We start from the raw sequence: 21648 nt of genomic DNA, 5'->3' as shown, positions 1-21648 counted from the left end.
CTCTTGCTTTAGTTCGGGTTTTCTCTGGGGACCCAGGGGCACAGAGAACTTGGAAAGAGGGTCGGGGTCCTGCGATCAGGCCCCCGGCTGCTGCACTGGGGAGCCGAGGGCCCTGGGGAGCTTCGGGGAGACCGGTCACCACTGAGGGGACTCCTGTCCAGCGTGGCCAAAGACAGACCCCCTCGGAAGCCCCAGTTCCCACCACCCGACCACCTGCCAGCCGGCAAGACCCGCAGAGCCCAGCCTGCCCCCCCGGGGCTGTGAAGCCCATGAGAGGACCACCCAACAGTTCCCAAACACCCTTCACAATCAGCTCAAATCCACCTGCTTTATTTTTTCTTAGAAAAAGGAAAAGGAACCAACCGAACAACAAAGACAAGGCAGCCGCCTGGCTCCCTTGGGCTCTGGGCATGCATCTCGGTTGACGGCCCTGTTCTACCGGCTCCTGCTGTGGCTGTGGTTTGTCCGAACGCATCACTAGGTGTGGGAGGCGCTAACGTGGAGCAGAGTAAGAAGAAGTCAGGGGTGGGGCGAGGACCAGTAGTCTGAACGTAAAGTGCATGGCAGGGGCTTCCCGCGGGGCCCGCGTGCCGGCGCTCTCCCTCCTCCCGAGGCCCGGGGAGGGGGCTCAGCACAGGGCTGCAAAGTCAATGAGAGGCCGTGTTCACTGGCCATGAGGGGAAGGCCAGTCCCCAGTCCCTGCTGTCCCCCCAGCCACGGCCCTCCAGGACCCCTGGATTCCTGAGGGGCAGTCGGCAAGGAGGGTGTGGTGGCGGCCTTTCTGGGCAGCAGACGTGGGCCAGCAGTCGATGGGAAGACTGAGGACCTGGGCCGTGGCACCTGGATGAGACGGGCTGCAGACGGGAACAGATGGGTCACTCCTGGGCCAGCAAACACATTCTGTATCTCAGGAGGCAGGGCCCACCCACCCTGGGGCCCGCTGACAGGGTGGGGGAAACTGAGGCCTGGTCACACGGAGCTGTCAGGCGTCCAGAGAGACCAGGCAAGGTCGCACTGGTTTGAGGGGCCACCCTGTGGTTCACTCCCTGCCCACTGGGGTTAAGCACCACCCTCCACAGAGCGAGCCAGGCCTCCCTGAAGAAGCAGTTCTCAGCCTGCCTGGCTGGTTCTGATGCTGGCAGATAAGCACTCCAGGGCCACTTGAGGGGGGGCGGGGGCAGCACCCTGGGAGAGGGCACCCCGCCTGCACCCTGAGCAGACGATGAGCTCTCCTGCACCCCTGGGGCCTGATTCCCCTCCACATACACCTTCTTGGACTGGGGCAGGCGGGAGCAGGAAGAGGAAGTGGAGGAGGCCGAGCGGCCACCGGGGTGACAGCGCGAGCCAAACCCAAGACGTCCCAACCTCCCACCCGGCCACCCGGCGCCTCATACACCTCTGGGCTGAGTCCAGCATCACCCAGGGCTGGCAGGACAGGCGGCTCCTGTGAGGGGCCCGCCTCCTGCTCGCAGATGCTGCTGCCCAAGCCACCCCCCACCCCCGAACCCCCAGCCAGGGTCCTAGAGCAAGTGAGTTCCTCTACCTCTGGCCCAGATGCTGGTGGCGGTGGACGAAGACCGACAGAACGGTGAAGGGCAGAACCGGCCCTGGTCAGCAGTGGTGGGCCGGTGCCCTCGGTGCGTCCCATCCCCCCGGGTCCCCGAGGCGGCCTACCTGCGGGCGGCGACCCTCACTGCTGCTTGCAGGCCGACAGCCGGCGGATCTTGCTGCTGGCCGAGCAGGCCTTGCGGGTGGGGTTGGAGGCGGCACTGGCCCGGCGCTCCACCTTCGACTTGGCGCTCAGCTGCGCCGACTCCGTGCCGTTCACGCACACGACTCTGGGCGGGCCCCGGCTCTGCCCGTTCTGACTAGCCTCCTCTTCTGGGACCTGTCCTAGGAGGGAGAAGGCGAGTGTGGGCTGATGGGGGCCCAAGACCAACACCCCCAGGGCCCCCCAGCCCGCAGGCTACGTCTCCGCCTGCCTGGGCTTAGGTCCTCTCTGCCCCGCCGGGCTCCTCCACCTCCTGCCCTGCCTGTCCCGCCCGGGCCCCGCCCACAGGGCCCCTCATGTGGCTAGAGGGAGCCCACCGAGGTGGGGGCCCGGCCCACGCTCACCTGCCTGCTCAGGTTTGAGCCGGGTGTCTGCACCAGGTGGGCTGAGTGCTCACCATCCACCCCAGCACACGGGGAAGGGACCGGGGACCTGGGGCACAGGGCCCTGGGCTCGGCCTGTTCGCAGAGGCCACACCAGGCTGGGCCCTCGGGGCTTGGCTCAGGCCAGGTGTGCGACAGGCATCTCTCCCACGAACGCCAGCCTCGACTCCCCGTGCCGGGCATGGGATGAAGAGATCGGGGCCCAGGGCCTGCCGGTCCCTACTCTCAACTGGGTGGCACCGGCCCTTGCTGGCCTCCGGGGAGCCATGGGCCTGGGGCTGCCTGCCCGAGCTGCGGGGGCGGGGGAGGGGAAGGCGCATAGGAGCTGGCCAACCTGCCAGGGCCCAAGTGGCTCATTCAGTGCACATGGAGAATCGGCCTGCTGCCCACAGTCCGCCCTCCTGCGACACAGGTGGAAAGCTGCCCACGGCTGCCGCCAGCCTACCTCTTCCCCAGCACAGAGCCCCCTCTGGGCCAAGAGTCCCACTGCCTGACAGCAGCTTCTGGAACATGGCATCCTAGGTCAGAGCTCCTCACTGCTGACAGGCTCCTGCTGAGGAAAGCCCTTGGGGGGGGCCAGGAACCCTGCTCTGATGGAGGAGGGGCCACGGGGGGGGGGGGGGGGCGGGGGCAGCTCTGCACAGACCACCGGGAACCCAGCCACCGGCACAGCAGCTGTGGCTGAGGCGGCACAGGACCCGGCCTCCCTGCCCTCAAGGGACTGGGGCACGGCCGGCAAGCCCCCACTCCACCCCAGCCCGAGGCCCGGCACCCAGCTGTCAGGGTGGGCGGCAGACCTCCACAGTGGGGACAGTCCGGGGAGACGGAGGCCAAGCAGCTGAGAGCCTCTGAGCGGAAGCACCCCACCGGGACTGAAGCGAGGAGGGATCTTGGCCCCAGCGCAGCCCACCGCTGACCCACAGGAGGTCAGAGAAAACCCCACTGGTCCTGGAGCAGGACTGTGCTACTTCTGACACGGACGACATCGTCCGGCCAGGCATGTGGCTCCAAGCCTGGAGAGCTGCCCTCGGGTGCGCCCTCCCCTACCCGTCAAAGGCAGCCCCTGGCCTCTCACACGGGCCAAAGGGCACACGGGAGCCAACATACACGGTCAGTATAGTCTGGCGAGGTTCTGGGGATTGGGCAGGGTCCTCACTCAGCCTTCCCGGGACAGCAGACTGTCTACCAGCGAGGGCCCCTCACAGGTTCCTGACACAACACCCCAGCGACTCTGAGAGGCAGGACGCCTTGTCCTCACTCTCCACGGGAAACGGAAGCTCTGAAGGCCGGGGCTCCCAGAGCTAGGACTCCGTACACGTCACCTCCCGGGACTCCTGGGGCCCAGGACCCGGTAGGGAAACGGCTGAGCCAAAGCCACAGAAACTCGGGGTCCAGCAGGCGCTGGCTCTGAGATGACCCTGCGGCCGGCCACGACGGGCTGTCACAGAAACCCCAAGCACGCCCCCCCACAGGAGTGGGACCCATGATCCCCATCCCCGCCCCGGCTCTGGCAGGAAAACGGCGCCGGGCCCACGGCGTTACTGCCCAGTGGGGTCTCCCGGGGGCCCACCCACCACACAGGCCACCTCCACACGCCAATTCTTTCAACAATAGAATCCTCACCCCTGGCAAAAGAGCCAGCACAAAGGGAGACCGGCATCACCCCCACACGCACAGTGTGGCAAACCTTTATGACAGGAGCCGACAGGCTGGCCCCAGGACACAACAGAGCTGTGAGCGCTGTGGGAGGGGGTGGGGGAGGGGCTGGGGGTGGGGCGCTCGGGCAGCTGCACAGGCTTAAGGAGGGAGGCAGGGGTGCCGAGGCCTGGCCTCTACGGCACTGGAGGGGGGAGCAGCGCTACACTACGCCCCGAGCTGCTCTACGCCCCCGGCCTCAGCTTCCTCTCCAGAAAGGTCTGAACACTGGCTCCTCTGCGTGCCTCTCTCCTCTCTAAGCCCTGCCTCAGACGCCTCCTCGCCACCTGGGGAAGCAAGGCGACACGCGTCAGGGCTGGCGGCCGGGCACCAGGAGGGCCACTGGACCCTCTCGGGCCGTCGGAGGGGCTTTCCCCCATCTCTCACCACCGCCCGGCGGGACGCGGTCTGCACTCCCCAGAACACAGGAGGGTCCCCTCCGGGGACGTGATCCCTGCTGCCGTGGGCAGGGGCCCCCGGGCCAGGCCGCGAAGCGGCCGCACTCACCGGGCACCGTGAAGTCCTGAGTGTAGACGATGTCGTCCTCGATATCGAACAGGTCCTCGTCCCCATTGTCGTCCGCACAGCCGTGCAGGTCCTCCAGGTAGGGCACCACCGTCATGCCTCGCCAGCGGTCCTTGCAGTCCGAGCTTGGCGGGATGGGCACGGGCTCCTCTGATGGCGGGTGCTTCTTCCGGAACCAGCTGTGGAAGTCACAGGTCAGGACAGTGCAGGGGCTCCCCCGCCCTCAACACGGGGCACCTCCCAACTTCAGGCCCAGCCTAAAAGCCAGGGGAAGAGAGCGGCCAGATAACCCAACCCTGCCCCCCACTCGCTCCCACCACGTGCACCCCCCACTCTCTCACCGTGCACAGCCCCTGCACCCCAACCCCCGACTCACCCCCACCACGCGCACCCCCCGTGCCCCCAGACCCACCCCCACCACCACGGCCGGCCCCACACGGGACACTCACCTGTGTTGTCTGATCTGCTGTATGGAGAACCTCCTGGCTGGCTCGTATTCCAGCATCCCTGACAGACCAGCAGGGCGTGGGGAGTCAGTGCTGGGGGCGTGGCCCTAGCCCCAGCCCGTGTCAGCCTGTGCCCAGAGGACACCCCCAGGAGAAGGGATGCGGGCACGTGTGAAGGGAGCCCCAGCTCGCTGCTCCAGGCACTCCCCCCGCCCCCGGCCAGCCCCCCACAGGCCTGGCCTCCACCAGTAGGGCCGGCCCGGGCAATGGGGCCAACACGCAGAGTCCATAACTGCGAACACTGGGTGCGCACAGCCCCGGGCCCCACGAGGCTGCCGGCAGGAAGGTGGACACCAGAGCCGCCGGGGAGCAGGGCAGGCCCGCCGCAGCGACGCAGAACCTGTCCGTGTGCTCAGGGAAGTCAAGCACGCAGGCCCACTCTCTGCTGGCCCCCGGCCGGCAAAAGGCAGGTGACGCTAGCGGTCAGCATTGCTAGCCAGGACCAGACGGACGGTCCCCGAGACGGCAGCCGGAGCGAACGGAGGCCAAGAGGGCGACGCGCTGTGGATGTTCGCACAAGGGTCTGGCGCTGGGGGGCAGGTCCCACCCCAGAGCCTGTAGCTTCCACACGGTGGGGTGGGGGGGGGGGGACAGCTCTGAGAGCTCGGCACGTCACACACCCGGAGGACAACTTTGTTCTCCAAACCGCACGGCGATTCGATCTGGAGAGCTGGTCGGACCCCAGGCCTCAGGGCCCGGATGGTACTCTCCAGGCCTGGCTGCAGTGCAGGGGCATCTGCAGACCATGACCCCGGGGCCACCTCGGCCTTAGGGCAAATGCCTTGGAGGTGAGGGACCGGACTACTGATGCCCTCTGCCGTCTACGTAAGCACCCCGATGGGGGCTATTTCAAGCGCTGATAAAAGTAAGGGCGGTAACGGACCGAGCAAAGGAAGCTTCCTTTAGAGAAACCGCCAACCAGCCGCTGCCTGTCAAGAGAAAGTGCGCCGTCTGCCACCTCAGCCGTGTCTGAAATGACCTTCGGTGGAAAAGAAAGCCCTCGTGGGGGGTGAGGGGAGGTGAGAGGGCCATGCTCTGGGCGCACTCAAGGACAAGGAGGGTGGACATCACAACCCTCCTCCAGAGTGCCCAGGAGCTTCCAAGGAGAACTGGGGGCGGGGGATGGGGTGGGGGGAGAAGGCCAGGTCTGAGCAGCAGGCGGGCTGGGCCACAGCGCGTACCGGGAACAGGGCAGAGCTGCTTCCCCCGTTCCCAGAACACCCTGGGCTGCGTGCTCAGCCGCCTTCGCCTTCGCGGGTCCTGGGGTGGCTGTCCGGGCAGGGCCCCAGAGGGAGGGGGGCGCCGCACAGGCTGCCCAGCGCTTGGAGTTCGGCCGCTGCAGCCCCAGCCTCGGCCCCAGCCTCGTTTCATCTTAACGTAAACGTAAGCGCCGGCCTGCCTCAGTTATCGGGAAAGCCTCAAGAGCACGTGAAGTAACGTGAATCTACTCCTTCAACTGAAGTCCCAGGAGGTCTAGAAACCGAACATCCAACGCGAGCCGAGCGTAAAGTCAGTTACACGCCAGAGCCTAAGGACTACAGGCAGAGACAGACCCCGAGGCGCTATCTCGGTGACAACTCTTAGGTACCACTCACACCTGAGGGGGTGCTCTGGATGAGCCAGATCATCACCCACCGGGCCCTGAAAACAAACATCGAGGAACCCCAGGAGGCCAGCTGTGGCAGCCCCGCCCCTTGCGGGGCGGAGGGGAGGTGCCGCCCTGGCCAGGGCCCTGCGTCGGATGCACAGCGCCCCCTGCTGCACAGCCTGGGACACGCAGCAGGAAGAAACCAGCCGGGGGGGGGGGGGGTGCTAGGGGGCCAGAAGAGGGTGGAACCAAGGCCCCAAGCAGGCAGTGGGGCCCAAGGAAGTCAGCAATGCCCCTCCCAGCCTCAGCCTCAGCCTCCAGAGCTGATCCTGCCAGCCACTCTCCACTAACTGGGCCCATTCCTTTGGGGGGGGGGGGGGGGGGAACAGGCCGGGCATGTGGGGCGTGGGGCTGCAGAGATGAAACCCAGCTCTCCAGAGGCCAGTGGTCTGTAGAAAACCCCCAGGACCCCCAACACCCGCTGGCAGCCCGTTCCCGACACCTCCAGCCCCACAGGTGCCGTCCCGAGGGCCTCACCTCTCAGCAAGTCCGAGAGCGGGGGGCCGCAGTCACCCGGGATCGTGTAGTCTCCCTTCCCGATGTTCTCAAACAACTTGTAGATGTTGTCCCCCTCGAATGGGTACAGGCCTGTCGTGATGTTATAGCTTCGCCCCCAAGGGGAAGGAGAGAGGCCCGGTCAGTTGGGGCCTCTCCTGCAGCCCCAGCCTGGGACCAGCCTGGCACAGGAGCCTTAAACCACCCTCACCTGTAGGGCCTCACACTGGGTGACGGGAATGCTCTGGAATAGGTGGTGGTGGTGGTGGCAGCACCACTCTGAAAACACCAGAAACCACTGCACCGGACACCTTAAAAGGGTGGCTCTTACAGCGTAGGAGTGATCTCTCAACAAAATAAAACGAGACAGGGGAGCCCGGGTGGCTCAGTCGTTTAAAGGTCCCACTCCTGATTCTGGCTCAGGTCGTGGTCTCACGGTTCGGGGGACTGAGCGCCGCGTCAGGCTTTGCACTGACAGTGCGGGGCCTGCTTGGGACTCGCTCTTTCCCTCTCTCTCTCTCCCTCTGCCCCTCTGCTCTCACTCCCTCAAAAACAGATAAATACTTAAAAAACAAAAATAAAACGAAATGAAACACCCATGTCGGCCGGCAGCCGCCCTGCAAGAGGCAGGAGGGAAGGTTCTGGAAAGTTAGGGCCTGCCCTCTGTGGCAGGCACCACGCTGACCGCTGCTCACGCAGAAGTGCTCGGGGATGTGCCCCGAGGGACGGACGAGCAGAACTGGGGGACACGGTCTGAGACTCCTCCGGGGTGACGGCGTAGAGTCAGGACAGAAACACTTGCTTCGAGACAACAGCAGTGGCCCTGGGGTGTGAACCGGGGCAAACGTACCAGTACGAGCCCTCACGACCGAGGAGGAAGGCCCGGCCGTGTGCACCCCCAACACAGCTAATCCCGAGGACCCCACAAGGCGGGGAGCGGCCCCCTCTGCTCCTACCCACAGGGGGCTTCTCATCTTGGCACCACGGTTTCTCTGGCACTCTGGCCACCCGGCACAGCCCGGGAACGGTGTCTGGGGGACACGCTAGGAGGGGCGGTTCTAGAAGCCTGAAACCCAAACAGGCCTGAGTCTTTGGTGGGCACAGGAGGGGCCCCTGGCGGGGGTGAAGCAGGGGGACCGAGGCCCACGGGCACTTACAGAGTAACCCCAGCCGACCAGATGTCCACCTTAAAGCCAGAGAAGGTGTCCAGGCCGTTGGCGATCTCAGGGGGCTGGAACGCTGGGGAGCCCTGGCTCGTCCGGCACGTGTCGTCCTCGGCAAAGGGGTGCAGGGCCTGCAGCATCGCCAGGCGGACCTCAGGGAGCAGCCCCCGCGGGAGCGCCCCCTCCTGCCCCCCGGGGCGCTAAGGGAGGCGCACCAACCTCGGCCACACCCAGGTCGGAGATCTTGAGGGTGCCGCCCGTGGTGAGCAGCAGGTTGCCTGGCTTGATGTCCTTGTGCACAATGCCCTGGCTGTGCAGGTACTCCAGGCCGTCCACCAGCTGGCAGAAGTACCTGGGGGGACATGACTTCTGTGACCTGCCCCACCAGGAACCTCGATCCTGCCCCTCGGGTCCCCCTCGGCACCGGGAGTGACCCCGCGGCACCAGAGACATCGGGGCCCCGCAAACAGAAAGGACAGGATGGGTGGCCCAGCAGGGAACCAGAGGGACGCTGACCAATCGGAGCCATTCCTGGTCCCACCTGGGGAAGGCGAGGAGGGCTCCCTGGCCCCCGCTGCCGCCCCACTCCAGGCAGCCCTTCTCTGCGCTCCCCATCGGCCCGAGGGCTGTGCTGTGTCCCCACAATCACTCTGCCTGGACGTGACCACATGGCCCTAAAGGGGCCCCTTGGGGCCAGGGACCCAGGCTCACTCTGCCAGCTTCCCCTTCCCTCACGACACAGGCCGGCAGCGGGGCTGGAGCGGTGTGACTCCCCAGGAGGACCAGCTGACCCGTGGCAGTTCAGGTCACTGTCCTTGGCCTTTCAAGGACCAGGAGGTCCCAGAGTCTCAGGCAGCAAGCCCACCAGGGTCGGCAGACACAGCCGCTGGGCCGGGCAGGCTGCAAACTGGGCCCCCGAAGCTGAGCTTTAAAACACACTGGAGGGGCGCCTGGGTGGCGCAGTCGGTTAAGCGTCCGACTTCAGCCAGGTCACGATCTCGCGGTCTGTGAGTTCGAGCCCCGCGTCAGGCTCTGGGCTGATGGCTCGGAGCCTGGAGCCTGTTTCCGATTCTGTGTCTCTCTCTCTCTCTGCCCCTCCCCCGTTCATGCTCTGTCTCTCTCTGTCCCAAAAATAAATAAAAAAACGTTGAAAATAAAACACACTGGAGCGTTCATCTCGCCGGTGATCAGAAAAACTCGTCCGAACGCGGGACGGGCCCGAGTGTGGGTGACCCCATGGGAGGGGGGAGCCACGGGCCCCCGCGGCGAGCACTCACCCGTGGGCCTGGCACACGGGGAAGCGCTTCTCGGGCACGCTGTCCAGCATCTCCTGCATGCCACACACGCAGTACTCCATCACCATATACGTGCGGGGCTAAGGAAACCACGGACTGACAGGGACCGCCACCCCAGGCAGGGCCTGCCCCCTGGGAACAGCCAGCCAGACGCTCGCAGGAAGGGTTTGGGAGAGAAGACCCCAACCGCGCCTGACGGCCTGGCCGCATCAACAAAGACAAGCGGTAGTGTGCAGAGAGATCGCAGAGCCCGTAGGGCGCCTCTGCCCCTCCGCTGACCTCCCCAGGGTCAACCTGTGGAGGTCTGTGGTCGCCTCGTCTGGGCTCAGTCCTCCGGCCCACGAGAAGCTCTCAACACCCTGAGGGGCTCCGGCCTCACCCCTCGCCCCACAGGAAGCCCCACACCAAGAGGAGACAAAGCTTGCAGGGCAGGAGGGAGGGGCGGGGGTGGGCAGAGGGGAGGGAAGCCTGGGAGCCGCCAGGCCAAGCCGGAGCGGCTGTGTCTCAGGCCAGCAGGAGAGAAGGTCGAGGCCCCCTGCCACATCTCCCCCAGAGGTGTCCCTGAGTGCACCATGCTGGAGAGGAGCCACGTGCTGGAAAGCCTGCCACTCTGTGCCCAGCAAGTCAGTGACAGACGCCTTTGTGGAAAGACATCAGTCCCTTGGCTAGACCTGAGGCCCCGCCCCCCACCTGCCCCCTAGAGCTGGAGCCGGCGGGGGGGGGGGGGGGGGGGGGGGGGGGGGGGGGCCACACCGCCCTGAAGACACAGGGCCCGCCCCCAGAGAGAAAAGGGCAGAGCCAAGGACCGGCCCAGTGAAGCACCCCTGCAGTGACACTCCCCGCCCCGCCCCACCCCACGTCCTACCCTGAACAGAGCAGCCGTGCAGGGCAAGGTGCCCTGCGGCCGGAATGCCAGACGCAAGGAGAGCGCCCTCCACGAGGCCCCCCGGACTTAGGGGTGAGGCCTGGGACCCCGTACTCCCAGCCCAGGGCGCAGGGCGAAGGGAGGGCACAGCACCCTCACAGCGAAGATTGGAAGACACCATGAGGACCTGGCAGGCGGCACTAGCCGGACAAGGCCGCCCTCGGGCTGGTGCCGCCCCGGCAGCCCCCCGGGGTTTGCCAGCCCAGCACCCAGGGTCGCCGAGGGAGGTTTGGGGTCCCCAGGCCCTACAACTGCGCTCGAGCCTGCAGCCCCGACCCGGCGCTCGCAGAGGGGCCGGGCGACCAGAAGGATATATTTTTTGCTTCTCTTCGTTGTACAACACGTCCACCAGCTGGATGACGTTTTTGTGCCGTAATCTCCTCAGAAGCTGGATTTCCCTGAAGACGTAAAACAGAGGCGTCAGCGGAGCCGCCAGCGAGAACGGCTCAGAACACCCTGCTCCCCGCTCCGCTCGGCGGGGAAGGAGAGCGCTTGCCCTGGGGGCGCCGTGCAGGGGTACAGGGGTACAGGGGTGCAGGGGCGCAGGGGCCGCAGGCTCTGAGGCGGCAGTGAGCAGCCACCACGTGCAGGAGCCGGGCTCGGTTACACGGCAAGGCCAGGCCGTGACCGTCCCCGCCGCCCCGCATCCCTTCCGCGCCTCTTGGTGGGGACGAAGCCCCGGGCGGTGCGCCACAGCCGGAACGTGCCCGCAAGGCCCCCTTGCTCTCCCTGGCGCCCCGCAGCCCCTGGGGAAGGGCAGAGAGCCCAGGAGACCTCCGCGGCTCCCGTCCGGGCACAGGCCCCACCAGAGTGGACGCCACGGCCCACCCGGCGCCACGCACGCCCCCGGCCCGTGCCCAGCGCTGCCCGCTCTGCGGACGGCCCCCCGACGCCTCACCTCTCCGGGGTCTGAACGGGGGTGGGGGGGGGCCCTCACAGCCGGCAGGTACAGGGGGAGCGGTCGGCAGCCCCTCGGGAGGCCGCCGGCCAGCAGCCGAACCCACGGTGCCACTCCAGGTGTGTGCCGTGCCCGCGAGAACTGAAAACACGTCCACACAGAAGGCTGCACCTGCCTGGCCAGGGCAGCGCCGGCCACACAAACCTCCAAGCCGGAACCACCCCAGTGTCCACCGCGCACGCGTTATGTCCACACACGACTGTGCCCACCGCGCACGCGCACGCCCCTCAGGCGCGTCCACCGCGCACGCGCACATCGCTCAGCCGCGAGCAGGAGCGAGGCGCCCACCCCCGCCACCCCCAGGACGGACCCCGGACACACGACGCTCAGGGAGGGAACCCGACACGAGAGGCCACGCGGGGTGTGAGTCCCCGTGTGTGAAATGTCCAGAACGGGCCCGTCCACGGACAGGAGGGGGGCTCGTGGGGGCCGGGGGCTGGGGGAGGGGCAGGGAGTGACTGCTGATGGGGACCTTTAGGTTGCTTTAGGGTTGCTCTAGGGATGACGAACTAGATGAGCGCGTGGCGGGTGCCCATCCCCACGAATACATTAAATGCCATCAAACCGTACGGAAAGTCTAGGAGGTCCTCAGCAGAAAGCTCAGGCACGGGCTGGAGAGCCCACCGTCCTCACAGACCCAGGCCCCGCCGCCACCTCCAGGGGGCCTCTCCTGACAACCCCCCCCCCCCTCCCCAGGGCAGGTCCTCTGCGGTGTGATGCCTGGAACCACCCAGGGCCCAGGACTCGGCGTGTGTGCACAGCCCCGCACCCCAGACCGGAGACCCCAGACCCAGAGGCCATCGCCTCACAGAGCAAAGCACAGGCTTGCAGGCACTTCCCCCACAAACTCACCGACCAAACCCTGTCCCCACGTCCCCACCCCCCACCCCTCCACCCCCCCGCAGAGTTCTGGGCTCAAGGAGATTGCTACCCTAAATCCCTCGTTTTCCTGTTTTTCCACAGTATCCCTACCCGTCTGACTACTGAGGCCCAGGGATGCTGCACATATAGAAATACACACAGAGTGGGAGGGAGAGGGGGTGACAAGCAGAAGCCGGGGCGGCCCTGCTTGTACCCTCTGAGCCCTGCGGACTTACTCCGCCGTCCCTCCCGAGCAGAGATCAGAATCCCTTTTTATCCCCCCAAATAATTAACGCAGGGTGTCTCCCCCTCGGCACTTCTAACATTCTGGGCAGGTCGCTCTCGAGTGGGGGCGTCCTGGGCACTAGTTCAGTAGTATCCCCGCCTCCCCCCCCCGCCCCCCACCACTCCTGACAGCCACAGACGTCCCCAGACAGGGCCCACTGTCCTCTGGGGGTGGGCGGTGTCAGGTGAGGGACGGTGCCCTGCTGTAAAGGATCAAGGTCCGTGACGAGCAGGAGCGGAACCTCAGGCCACCCCTGTCCTCGCCTCTGAGCCCCTCTGGGCCAGCACGGGGCATCCCCTGGAACTCAGGCCTCATCTCCCTCCCTCAGCCCTTCCTCCACCCCCTCCCCCCTCAAACCATCCCACTCCCCTGCCTGCCCCAGCCCTGCTCCGTGTGTCCAGAGGGACTCTCCGCCCACTGGCCCATCACCCTCCATTTCTACCCAACAGGCACGGGATGGCAGCAAATACCCATTTATGGGGGGGGCGGCCGGCCATCAGCCCCCAGCCACCAGCACAGCGGTGCACGGCCTGGGAGACGACCGTGCCAAAACGGGAAGGATGTGCAGTCTTGTCTACACCTGCACAAAACCCCACTGGCAGGACACACGCCAGCAGACCCCTCTGGGGTCACCGCCAGGTGCTGCCTGGACTCCTGTCAAGGGGTCGGCAGCCCAGGTGGATTTAGCAAAAGGGGCAGGAGTGAGACAGCCCCAGAGGAGAAGGGCATCCGTGCACGGCGGGAGCTAAGTTAGCAAGCCCTGCGTGCCCGGGGGGGACCGACGGGGTCAGCCCCAGAGACAGACCCCGACTCCTCCAAGCTCTCGCTTCCTGGGACCGCACACAGGACTGGGAACAGTCAGCACAGACCACAGCACCGGAATGAGATTCTCCAACACATCGGGATATCTCCGGTCAGCTGCCTTCACTACGGCCTGGTGAGTCAAATGCTTCCTCGACCTGTCCGTGCCACCCTCTTGGCCCTGGAAACTTCCTCAGGGCCCTCTTCTTCATCCAAAGAGATAGCTTCAGGTACCTGCAACGTAACTAAAATGCATGTGTTAATGGGGCACCTGGCTGGATCGGCCGGTGGACCGTGTGACCCTTGATCTCAAGGTTGTGAGTTCGAGCCCCATGTTGGGTGTGGCGCCTACTTAAAAATAAATAAAATAAAAATAAAACCCATGTGTTGAGACCAGGAGGCCTTTCCTTCTTCCAGCCAAATGGCGACCACCTGTAGGGGATGTGGGGCAGCAGGACCGCAGCATCTACAGCAGAGCTCCACGCAGACACGGGGACGGAGCCCGGGACCACGCTTCTAATCCCACACTGAGAGTCAAGGGGCCCCGGGGAAGCCCACCCCAGGTCCTCACTGATAGGAAGGCGAGCCCCCCGCTCTGCATTGTCCTCGCATGCCTCCCCTCCACCCACCGCCATCAGGATGAAACCACCACCCAATGTCCATCCTCTACAAGATGGTCACAGCACCAGCTCTGAACCGAACCAGAGGGCAGCACCCTTGCCTCTGCAGTGAAACAGCTCAACACTCCTACTCCAACGTCCAAGAAGTTTGTTCTTAAAAATAAAAGTCCACACTCTGACGTAAACAGGCGGATCCACCGTGGGCATGCTGGGCTGTCCACTTGTTTGTTTGGTTCACTGTGATCAAAGCACTGCGAGTGAGCACTCGAGTCAGTCACCTTATCTCTACCAGGAAAGGACGGACACAATGTCAGGCAGTCCCCGAACAGAAGGGGCAGTCCCCGAACACAGCTGGCAGCGGCCAGAGCTCCAGGACAGAGAGTGCAGGAGGAGGGCACGCCAAGCCATCTGCCCAGGGACCCCCGAGCGTCCTGGGGGTTCCTATCACCTCTGTACTTTCCGTGTCCCCTACAGGTTACATCGTGGGTCTAAACACAAAGAAAAACAATGTGTAAAGAAAAAGGAAAGGCGAGGAGCTCAGCCCGGATGCAGGAAGTGGAGGCAGAGGAAGTGGTGCCTTCCGCCCCCCCCCCCCCCCCCCCCCCCGGCTCAGTGCCTGTGGTCACAACCCTCCCCGCCCCCTCCTGCTGCCTGGGACCTGCCCAACCCAAGTGGACTGCTTAGCCGACTTGTCGATTAACTGGAGGAAAAACCGAATGAGGGTCATAAAGCCATTCAAGCTTACAGAGGAATGGAGAGTCACTGCCTTCACAGTCACGTCGGCCCCAAACAAAACACACAGTGACAAACAGGCCCACTGCCTTGAGAAGCACCGGCTCCACGCATCCCCGAGCGAGGCCCGCGCGTCACTCCCCTTCAGATGAGGAGGGGTCCGCTGGGCTCCGAGGGGCAGACCAGGGGCCATGGCAGCACTGGCAGAGGGACACTGAGCAAGATCCCGTCACCTCTCAGCCCCGCTGTTGATGCTTCTGAACGCTGTCCCAGGAGGGAGACTAAAACAAGGGGAAGTTGCTCGTAGGACGGTACACACACGTCCCCAACAGCACGACTCACAGGAGGCGTCAAGTGGACACGACCTGAACGCCCCACCGGCAGGTAAGTGGACAAACATGACGTGGTCGATCTGTACACATGCACGTCCCTCAGCCGCGAGCAGGAGCGAGAGGCGCCCACACCCGCCGCCTCGCGGACGGACCCTGAACACACGACGCTCAGGGAGGGAACCCAACACGAGAGGCCACACAGGGTGTGAGTCCACGTGTGTGAAACGTTCAGAGCAGCTCATCCACGGACAGGAAGGGGCTCGTGGGGGCTGGAGGAGGGGAGGAGGATGGCTGATGGGGACCGGGTTGCTTTCGGGGAGGCGGACCGTTGCCCCAGCCACGCAGCGTTGAGAGTTTCACAATCCGTGTAAGTATTCAATGCCACCGAATCACACCTCATCGCCACCAACGTCGGTGTGTGAGTTCCGTGTCAATAAAGCTGTTCGAATAAACTGCAGTCCAGCCACATGGTGGGCCCAGAATAAAGGGCGGCTCTGCCAGCGTCCCGTACACTGTGAGGCCTGGCTCGCGACCTACCGCCCCAAGCTCCCACGTTTCAGAATGAGCCCCGCACCAGGGAAGGAGCGGACATCCAGGGAGGACGCCAGGACGGTCCCTGTGAGTTGCAGTGGACGGACCACGCCCTCCCGAGGCCACCTCTGGCAGCCAGCCAGCCGGGGGTTAAAGTGGAACCCTTCCCGACACGGGGCGGGGCACCCCAGCAGACGCTGGGACCTTGTCGAGGCCGCCTGGGACAAGACCAGGAGCCGACAAAGTCCAGGGCTCTGATCCTGGACACACTACAATCCCAACCATTCACCACCCAGATCCAACTATCTGCCAATCACCGCGAGGCGGCCCAGCCTGGAAGCCGGCGCCTGCCTGCGTACAGAGCAGCCGCCCCTGTGCCGAGGACCCGCTGCTCCCGGGGCTCACTCGGGATACGGCAGCTGGCTGGATGAGACTGGCTGCGGAGGCTGGGGGACCGGCAGTCGGGACGCAGCTCGTCAGAGGCACACACGCTCCCTTTGACCCCAAGACTCCACTTGCGGTGACGTGCCCTTCCAGCACCCTTGCACTTATCACGGCACGTGGCAAGAAGTAACTCGCCAACGTGGCAAACAGAGCCACCAGCACCAGGTGGGTCGGACCCGGCCACGGAGCCCTGCCGCCCCAACAAGACCACCACCGAGACGCGTAGTGGAGACCCGACGACTGGCAGGGGTCCGAGAGCCACAGCCTGAGGGGCAGAGTGACCACCCCGTGACCTTATACGCCGACTTTGTATGCCGGTAAGCAGCAAGTGAATTTTATGATCCCAAACATCTGATGGAAAAAAGCCCACAAGGAACATTTTGTGGCGCATGCGACTCTCCGGAAAGTGAGTTGCAGCGTCTGTCGTGGTCGTGGGCACAGCCAGTCAGCCGCGCACCTGCTGCCCGCAGCTGCCTTCCCGCGGCTCCAGCACGGATGCACAGCGGTGCGCAGCCCAGGAGACAACCGTGTCAAAACGGGAAGGATGAGCAGTCTTGTCTACACCTGCACAAAACCCCGCTGGCAGGACACACACCAGCAGATCACGCCGGCTGCCCCCGGAGAAGCGGGAGAGAGGCAGACCCCACCAAATACCTTCTTCCCAGCTTTTACAGGTTCAATCCATGTGATTTACTGCCCGTTAGAAAAACAATACCACTCGCTTCCTAAAAACGATCAGGGTATATAAAAAGTGCTTGAACAGGTTTAAAGAAAAAACGCAAAAAAAGACTTGATGAGATCACAGATGACTCTTTCTCCTACTTGATGCTTTCTGAAACTTTCTCACTCTATAAAAAGAACCTGTTAGTTTCTAGAAACAAGAAGGAGAGAGGAGCCAGTGCAGACCCCGGGCGGTCTTCCTGGGAGGAAGCCACATGACGGGAGGGCCACCCCGGGCCACCCCCCACCACCTTTACCACAGGCATCATTCGTTAGGAAAAAGGCTTCTGATCCACGCTGGGACTCCAGAGCTTGTCTGGACGGTTCCGGACACTTCACTCGGAGAAGAGCTGTTGGGGTTTATTAAGCCTCTCGAAGACAAAGGAGCCTTTTTTCCCCGCAGCCGGCTGGCAGCATGGCCGGCCAAGGAGTACAGGCTTCCCCATGCAAGGACACCCCTCTCCTTCCCCTGAGAGCCGGGCCCTGAGCTGATGAAACGGGCACTGGCACAGGGCCCCACAGCTGGGACACCTTATGCGAACGGCCAAGCCAGCTGGGGACCCCGAGCCCCTCCACCTCCCTGGCCTCGGTTTCCCCCCAGGTTCTTCTCAGGGACGCTGCGGGACCGAGCCCCTTGCAGCCCCAACACGGCACGCTCACGTGTGTCCACAAGCTCTTGGGGCCCCGACTGGCCATTCAGGAGTGCGGAGACTGGGACGCCGGGCTCAGCAAACCCCGCCCCCCCATCAGGTTCTGGTGGTTCGTGTCTCCCACAAGTACAAGGGAGCTCTCGGAGGTGGTGGAACGCCCTCTAACTTGACCTTGGGTGTGTGCATTCGTCAGGACTCACACTGCGTCTGGCGGACAAGTGTCTCTACGACACCTGCACCGTGCCTCAGCAGAGCGGGCACTCGCCCACCGCAGCACCACCCCTGTGTCCCAGCAGGGGTCCGCGGAGTCCTGCGGCCACCAGGAGCCCCAGGACAGTCAGCAGGGTGGGCGTGGGGGACTCTCGCCACGGATCAGTTGGTGCCAGAACGCAGCCCAGGCCCTTGAGAGGGACTCTGGGAACCTCAGGGTGCTGTTCCCAAGAGGCTGGGGGGCCACAGCGGCACGGAGTCCAGTGGCCAGCCCCAGGGATGCTCCGTGGACCCGTGCCGCCTCCAAGCAGGAGAGCTCAGCCGCGGGTGGGCCCTGTTCCCCAGACACATCAGGGGATGAGGAGAGGAGCCAGTGGGACAGAGATGGACCCTGGACATTGGGAGAGGGGCTGTGCCAGGAGTGGGATCCAAGAAGCAGGAGCCCGAGTGCAGCCCCACACCCCGCAGGAGTGCCGGCAGGCTGAGGCCACGCAACCCCTAGGTGCTTCTGGCTTAACGAGAAAACACCTAGAAGGCAGCCGTTGAATGGGGATTCCTGACTCGGGGGTGAAGGATCGCTTGGACCTCAGGAGGGTGCCGGTGGGCCCCCCCCCCCCCCCGCCTCAGTCTCCCCCCGCATGCAGGTGGCCCCTGTCCAACCCCATGTCACAGGTAAGAGACTGGCACAGAGAACTAGGGCATCCGGCCATCCCTTCTCCACGTCCACAGGCCGGGGCATGAAGACCAGAAGAAGGCCTCATCGAAATACAGCCCGCCCTGGCTCTGGACCACACTGTCCAGAGGCCGGGCACCAACACGGGAGCCAGTCCGGTCTCTGTCCTCAGCCCATCCATAATTTCACCACACCCAGACCTGGGCCGGCCCGGGGCAAGTGAACACAGCTCAGCTTCTGCGTGAGAGCAGGCTGGGCCAGGAAGGGGGAGGTGAAAGCGGACAGAGGAGCAACACTTTCCAGGATGGGCCTGGTGGGAGGGCCGACAGCGGGACGTCCAAGGTCGTCAGTCAGTCCTGCCACCTGGCCCGTTAGATAAACCCCTTCTTGGAAACTGGAGGCTGGGAGGAGCACGAGCCCAGGCAGGGTGGGGTCCCAGGGGCTGGCAGCCGACAAGAGGGGCACCTCCTCCTGAAACCAGCAAGAGGGATGGAGACACGGCTCCCACCATCTGTGGGGAGCCTCCTGCATGCAGACTCCGAGACCTCTGCAAAGCCCAAGAGCGGACAGGCGCCCGGGAAAGTCTGGATAAAAAGTTTGCCAGGACCTGGGCTGATTCCTCTCCCAGGGAGTCACCTGGGCTTGTAGTCACGGATGCATCTAGTGTCACATCCCAAATGAGCAAGAAAGGGCTAAGTTACCCCCTGCTGACCGATAAGCCAGTGCAAACAATTATTTTTGGCAACCGCAGGGCTCCCCTCCAACAGGATAAACAAATCGCATTTCACCCGGCCCTAGTAACAGCTGCACGCTGCGCAGAAAACCTGCTGGTGGCGGCCAGGGCCGTTTAGGAACACGGTGTCTCAGGGCCAAATAAACATTGGCTGGTTCCACTGGGCACCTAAATTCTTTGGACAGCTGGGGGCGGGGGGAGGCGCGCCCCCCTCCGAAAAAGGCTCTGACACCGCATCCTAAGAAACGGGACACCCGGCTGCAACAAGCCGGCCTGACTTCGTTAAAGTAACAAAGCAGGTTTCCACCGACACCTTCCCTGTCAAGGAGGACACGGGAGCTGAGGGGACAGGAAGGAAGGGAGGAGGAAGGAAAGGAGAAAGGGAAGGACGGAAGGCGACCACCCTCGCTGGCCGGCCGCTCGCTGACCCAGGAAGCCCACACTTACTTCTTCACGTTGGCCTCCCCATTGGGGATCCTTCGCAACTTCTTCTTCTTGAGGATTTTGACGGCTCTCCTGCAGAGCGTCTCCGAGTCCAGCACCTCCTTCACCTTGCCGTAGGACCCCTCCCCCAGCAGGTCCCCCATCAAGTACTTGCCGATGAGCTTGGCCCGCTTGCGACGCGGCTGGTAGATGACCTCCGTGGAGTCGATGCGGTGGATGAACGTGTCCATCCCCACGGACATCAGCTCCCCCTCTGTAAACATGCCCAGCTGCTGCGGGTCGGCCACATCCATCCTGGACTCTCGCGGGCGGTCCCTTTATCTTCCTTATCTATTCCCCCGGAAGAGCGGTTCTTCCTTTTGTCCCCCTAAAGTTCCCTTCTCCAAGGAAAAAAAAAAAAAAAAAAAAAACGCAAAAAACAAAAATCAACAAAAAACGCAAAAAACAAAAACAAAAAAAGGGAAATCCTTCTTCGAAAAGAAACGATTGTACTAGTCGTGAGTTCAAGAGGCGCGCCTGGCCCAGAACCCCGGCACCCGAGGGTGCGGAGGGTCGCAAGTCTGGGTGCCTGCCCGCCTCGCAGCTTCGGGTCGGGCCGGCGCGTCCACGGGGGCCCTCAGGAGGCCGGTGGGGCTTGCAAGTGCTAGGTCATCCTCCAGGGACTTTAGACCCTCGGACAAACACCGCTGCAGCCAAACCAAGTCTTCTCCGGGACGGGCATTACCAGCGGGTCGTGGCGCGCGCCCAGAGAGGGCCCCGCGGCGGCCGGCCGGCCCCAGGGCCCCAGGCTGGGCAGCCGAGCTTCGCTGGGGGCCGGGCGCGCTGCTGGGGGCGGCTCCCGGCGGGGCCCGCCGTCCCGGGGGCCCGCGGTTGCGGCAGGTGCCTGTCCGGAAGGCGCGGGGGGCACCGAGGTCCGCCCCCGCCAGCCCCGAGCGCGCGTCGGGGGGCCGGGGGCTGCCCGGGGCCCTCCCGCCGCGGGGAGCAACTTCCGTCGGAGCCGGCCGCCGCCGGGGCGCCCCCACACCGGCCTGGGACCCCGGAGCGGCCGTCCCCCGCCCCAAACGGCAGCCCGCGCTCGCTCTCCGCCGAGAACGCCGTCGGCCGCGGGCCGCGGGGCGCGGGGACCCGCAGGGCTCCGGGCGGCTGAGGCGGCGCAGGCCGAAGGCCCGGGCCGGGGGTTCCCGAGGCCGCCGGGGCCCGGACAGCGCGTGCCCCCGCCGCAGCCGCCGCACGTGTGGAGCAGGCGGGGCGGCGCGGGGGCCCAGCCCATGCAAGGCGGCGCGGAGCCGGCCGGCGCCCGCCGCCGCTGCCGCCCGCTCCCCGCCTCAGTCGCGGACGCCCCGGGCCGCCTCCCCCTTCCGCGCCCGACACGCCGCCGCCATCTTGTTTACCTCCCGCCCCCGCCCTGCGCCGCCGCGCCGCCGCACGCCCGCCGGGGGGGCCCGCCCCTCCCGCCGCTGACGTGCCCGCCTGTTGGCTGGGCCGTGAGGCCCCGCCCCGCGGCCCGCCCCACCACCGCTGCCGATTGGGCCGTTTGGACACAGGCAGGCGCCCAAACGGGGATTGGTTCACTCTCGGCCCCGCCCCGGGGGTGGATACAGCTTGGCACATTGGCCCGCGGAGGAGCCCGTCATGGGGTGGGGGGGTTGGCGGGAAGCGGGCGCGGGGAGCCCGCAGCGTCGACCTCTGAGGGGCTCGGGGCTGGCGTCGGCGGTCGAGAGCGACAACGGCCACCTGGGAACGGCTGTGCCGCGGGCAGAGCCCTCGAGGAGCCCCTCACCCACAGACCCCCTCGGAGGCCAGGGCAAGGGTCACACAGTAGCCCCCAGGGAGGGGCGACCGGCCGACTCTGTCGGTGGAACGTGCGAGCTCTGCTGTTGGGGATCTTTGAGTTCCAGCCCGACGTTGGGTGGGCTTAGAGCTTACTTTAGACATCAGTAAATTAAAAAGTGCCCCGGGGGCTCCTGGGGGGCTCAGTCGGTTAAGCGTCCGACTTTGAGTTCGTGAGTTTGAGCCCCGCGTTGGGCTCTGTGCTGAGTCTGAAGCCTGCTTTGCATTCCGTGTCTCGCTCCCTCTCTGCCCCTCCCCTGCGCTCTCTCGCGCGCGCGCTCTCTCTCTCTCTCTCTCTCTCTCTCTCTCCCAAAAATAAACATTAAAAAAAAAAGTTTTCTTTCTGAATGGCCCAAAGTGGAACGTTCCAGGCCAGAGACCCTTGCAGAGTCTCTGCACCCAGAGGGGACCCACTGC

General features: G+C 64.9%; 1 protein-coding gene across 3 annotated transcripts; it reads right to left on the bottom strand.

The window, feature by feature from the left end:
- Positions 1–314: 314 nt before the first annotated feature.
- Positions 315–19788, bottom strand: STK11 (serine/threonine kinase 11). 3 transcript variants are annotated; one of them, XM_042977529.1, is made up of 10 exons: positions 19405–19788; positions 10721–10804; positions 9464–9553; positions 8406–8538; positions 8181–8317; positions 7006–7133; positions 4824–4881; positions 4357–4553; positions 1675–1893; positions 315–854 (listed from the first exon to the last, which is right to left on the bottom strand). In XM_042977529.1, the coding sequence occupies exons 1-9, from the start codon at positions 19692–19694 to the stop codon at positions 1691–1693; spliced, it is 1320 nt and encodes a 439-aa protein (XP_042833463.1). In that variant the 5' UTR covers positions 19695–19788; the 3' UTR covers positions 315–854; positions 1675–1690. The 3 variants fall into 3 exon arrangements, with proteins under 3 accessions (XP_042833463.1, XP_042833465.1, XP_042833464.1); XM_042977531.1 differs by lacking the exon at positions 315–854 and having other exon boundaries at positions 1766–1888; XM_042977530.1 differs by lacking the exons at positions 315–854; positions 1675–1893 and adding an exon at positions 3887–4136.
- Between the last annotated feature and the right edge of the window lie 1860 nt (positions 19789–21648).

Source organism: Panthera tigris, chromosome A2, assembly GCF_018350195.1.
Source record: "Panthera tigris isolate Pti1 chromosome A2, P.tigris_Pti1_mat1.1, whole genome shotgun sequence".
NCBI classification, from domain to species: Eukaryota; Metazoa; Chordata; class Mammalia; order Carnivora; family Felidae; genus Panthera; species Panthera tigris.
This window is presented reverse-complemented; position numbering and strand designations above follow the sequence as displayed.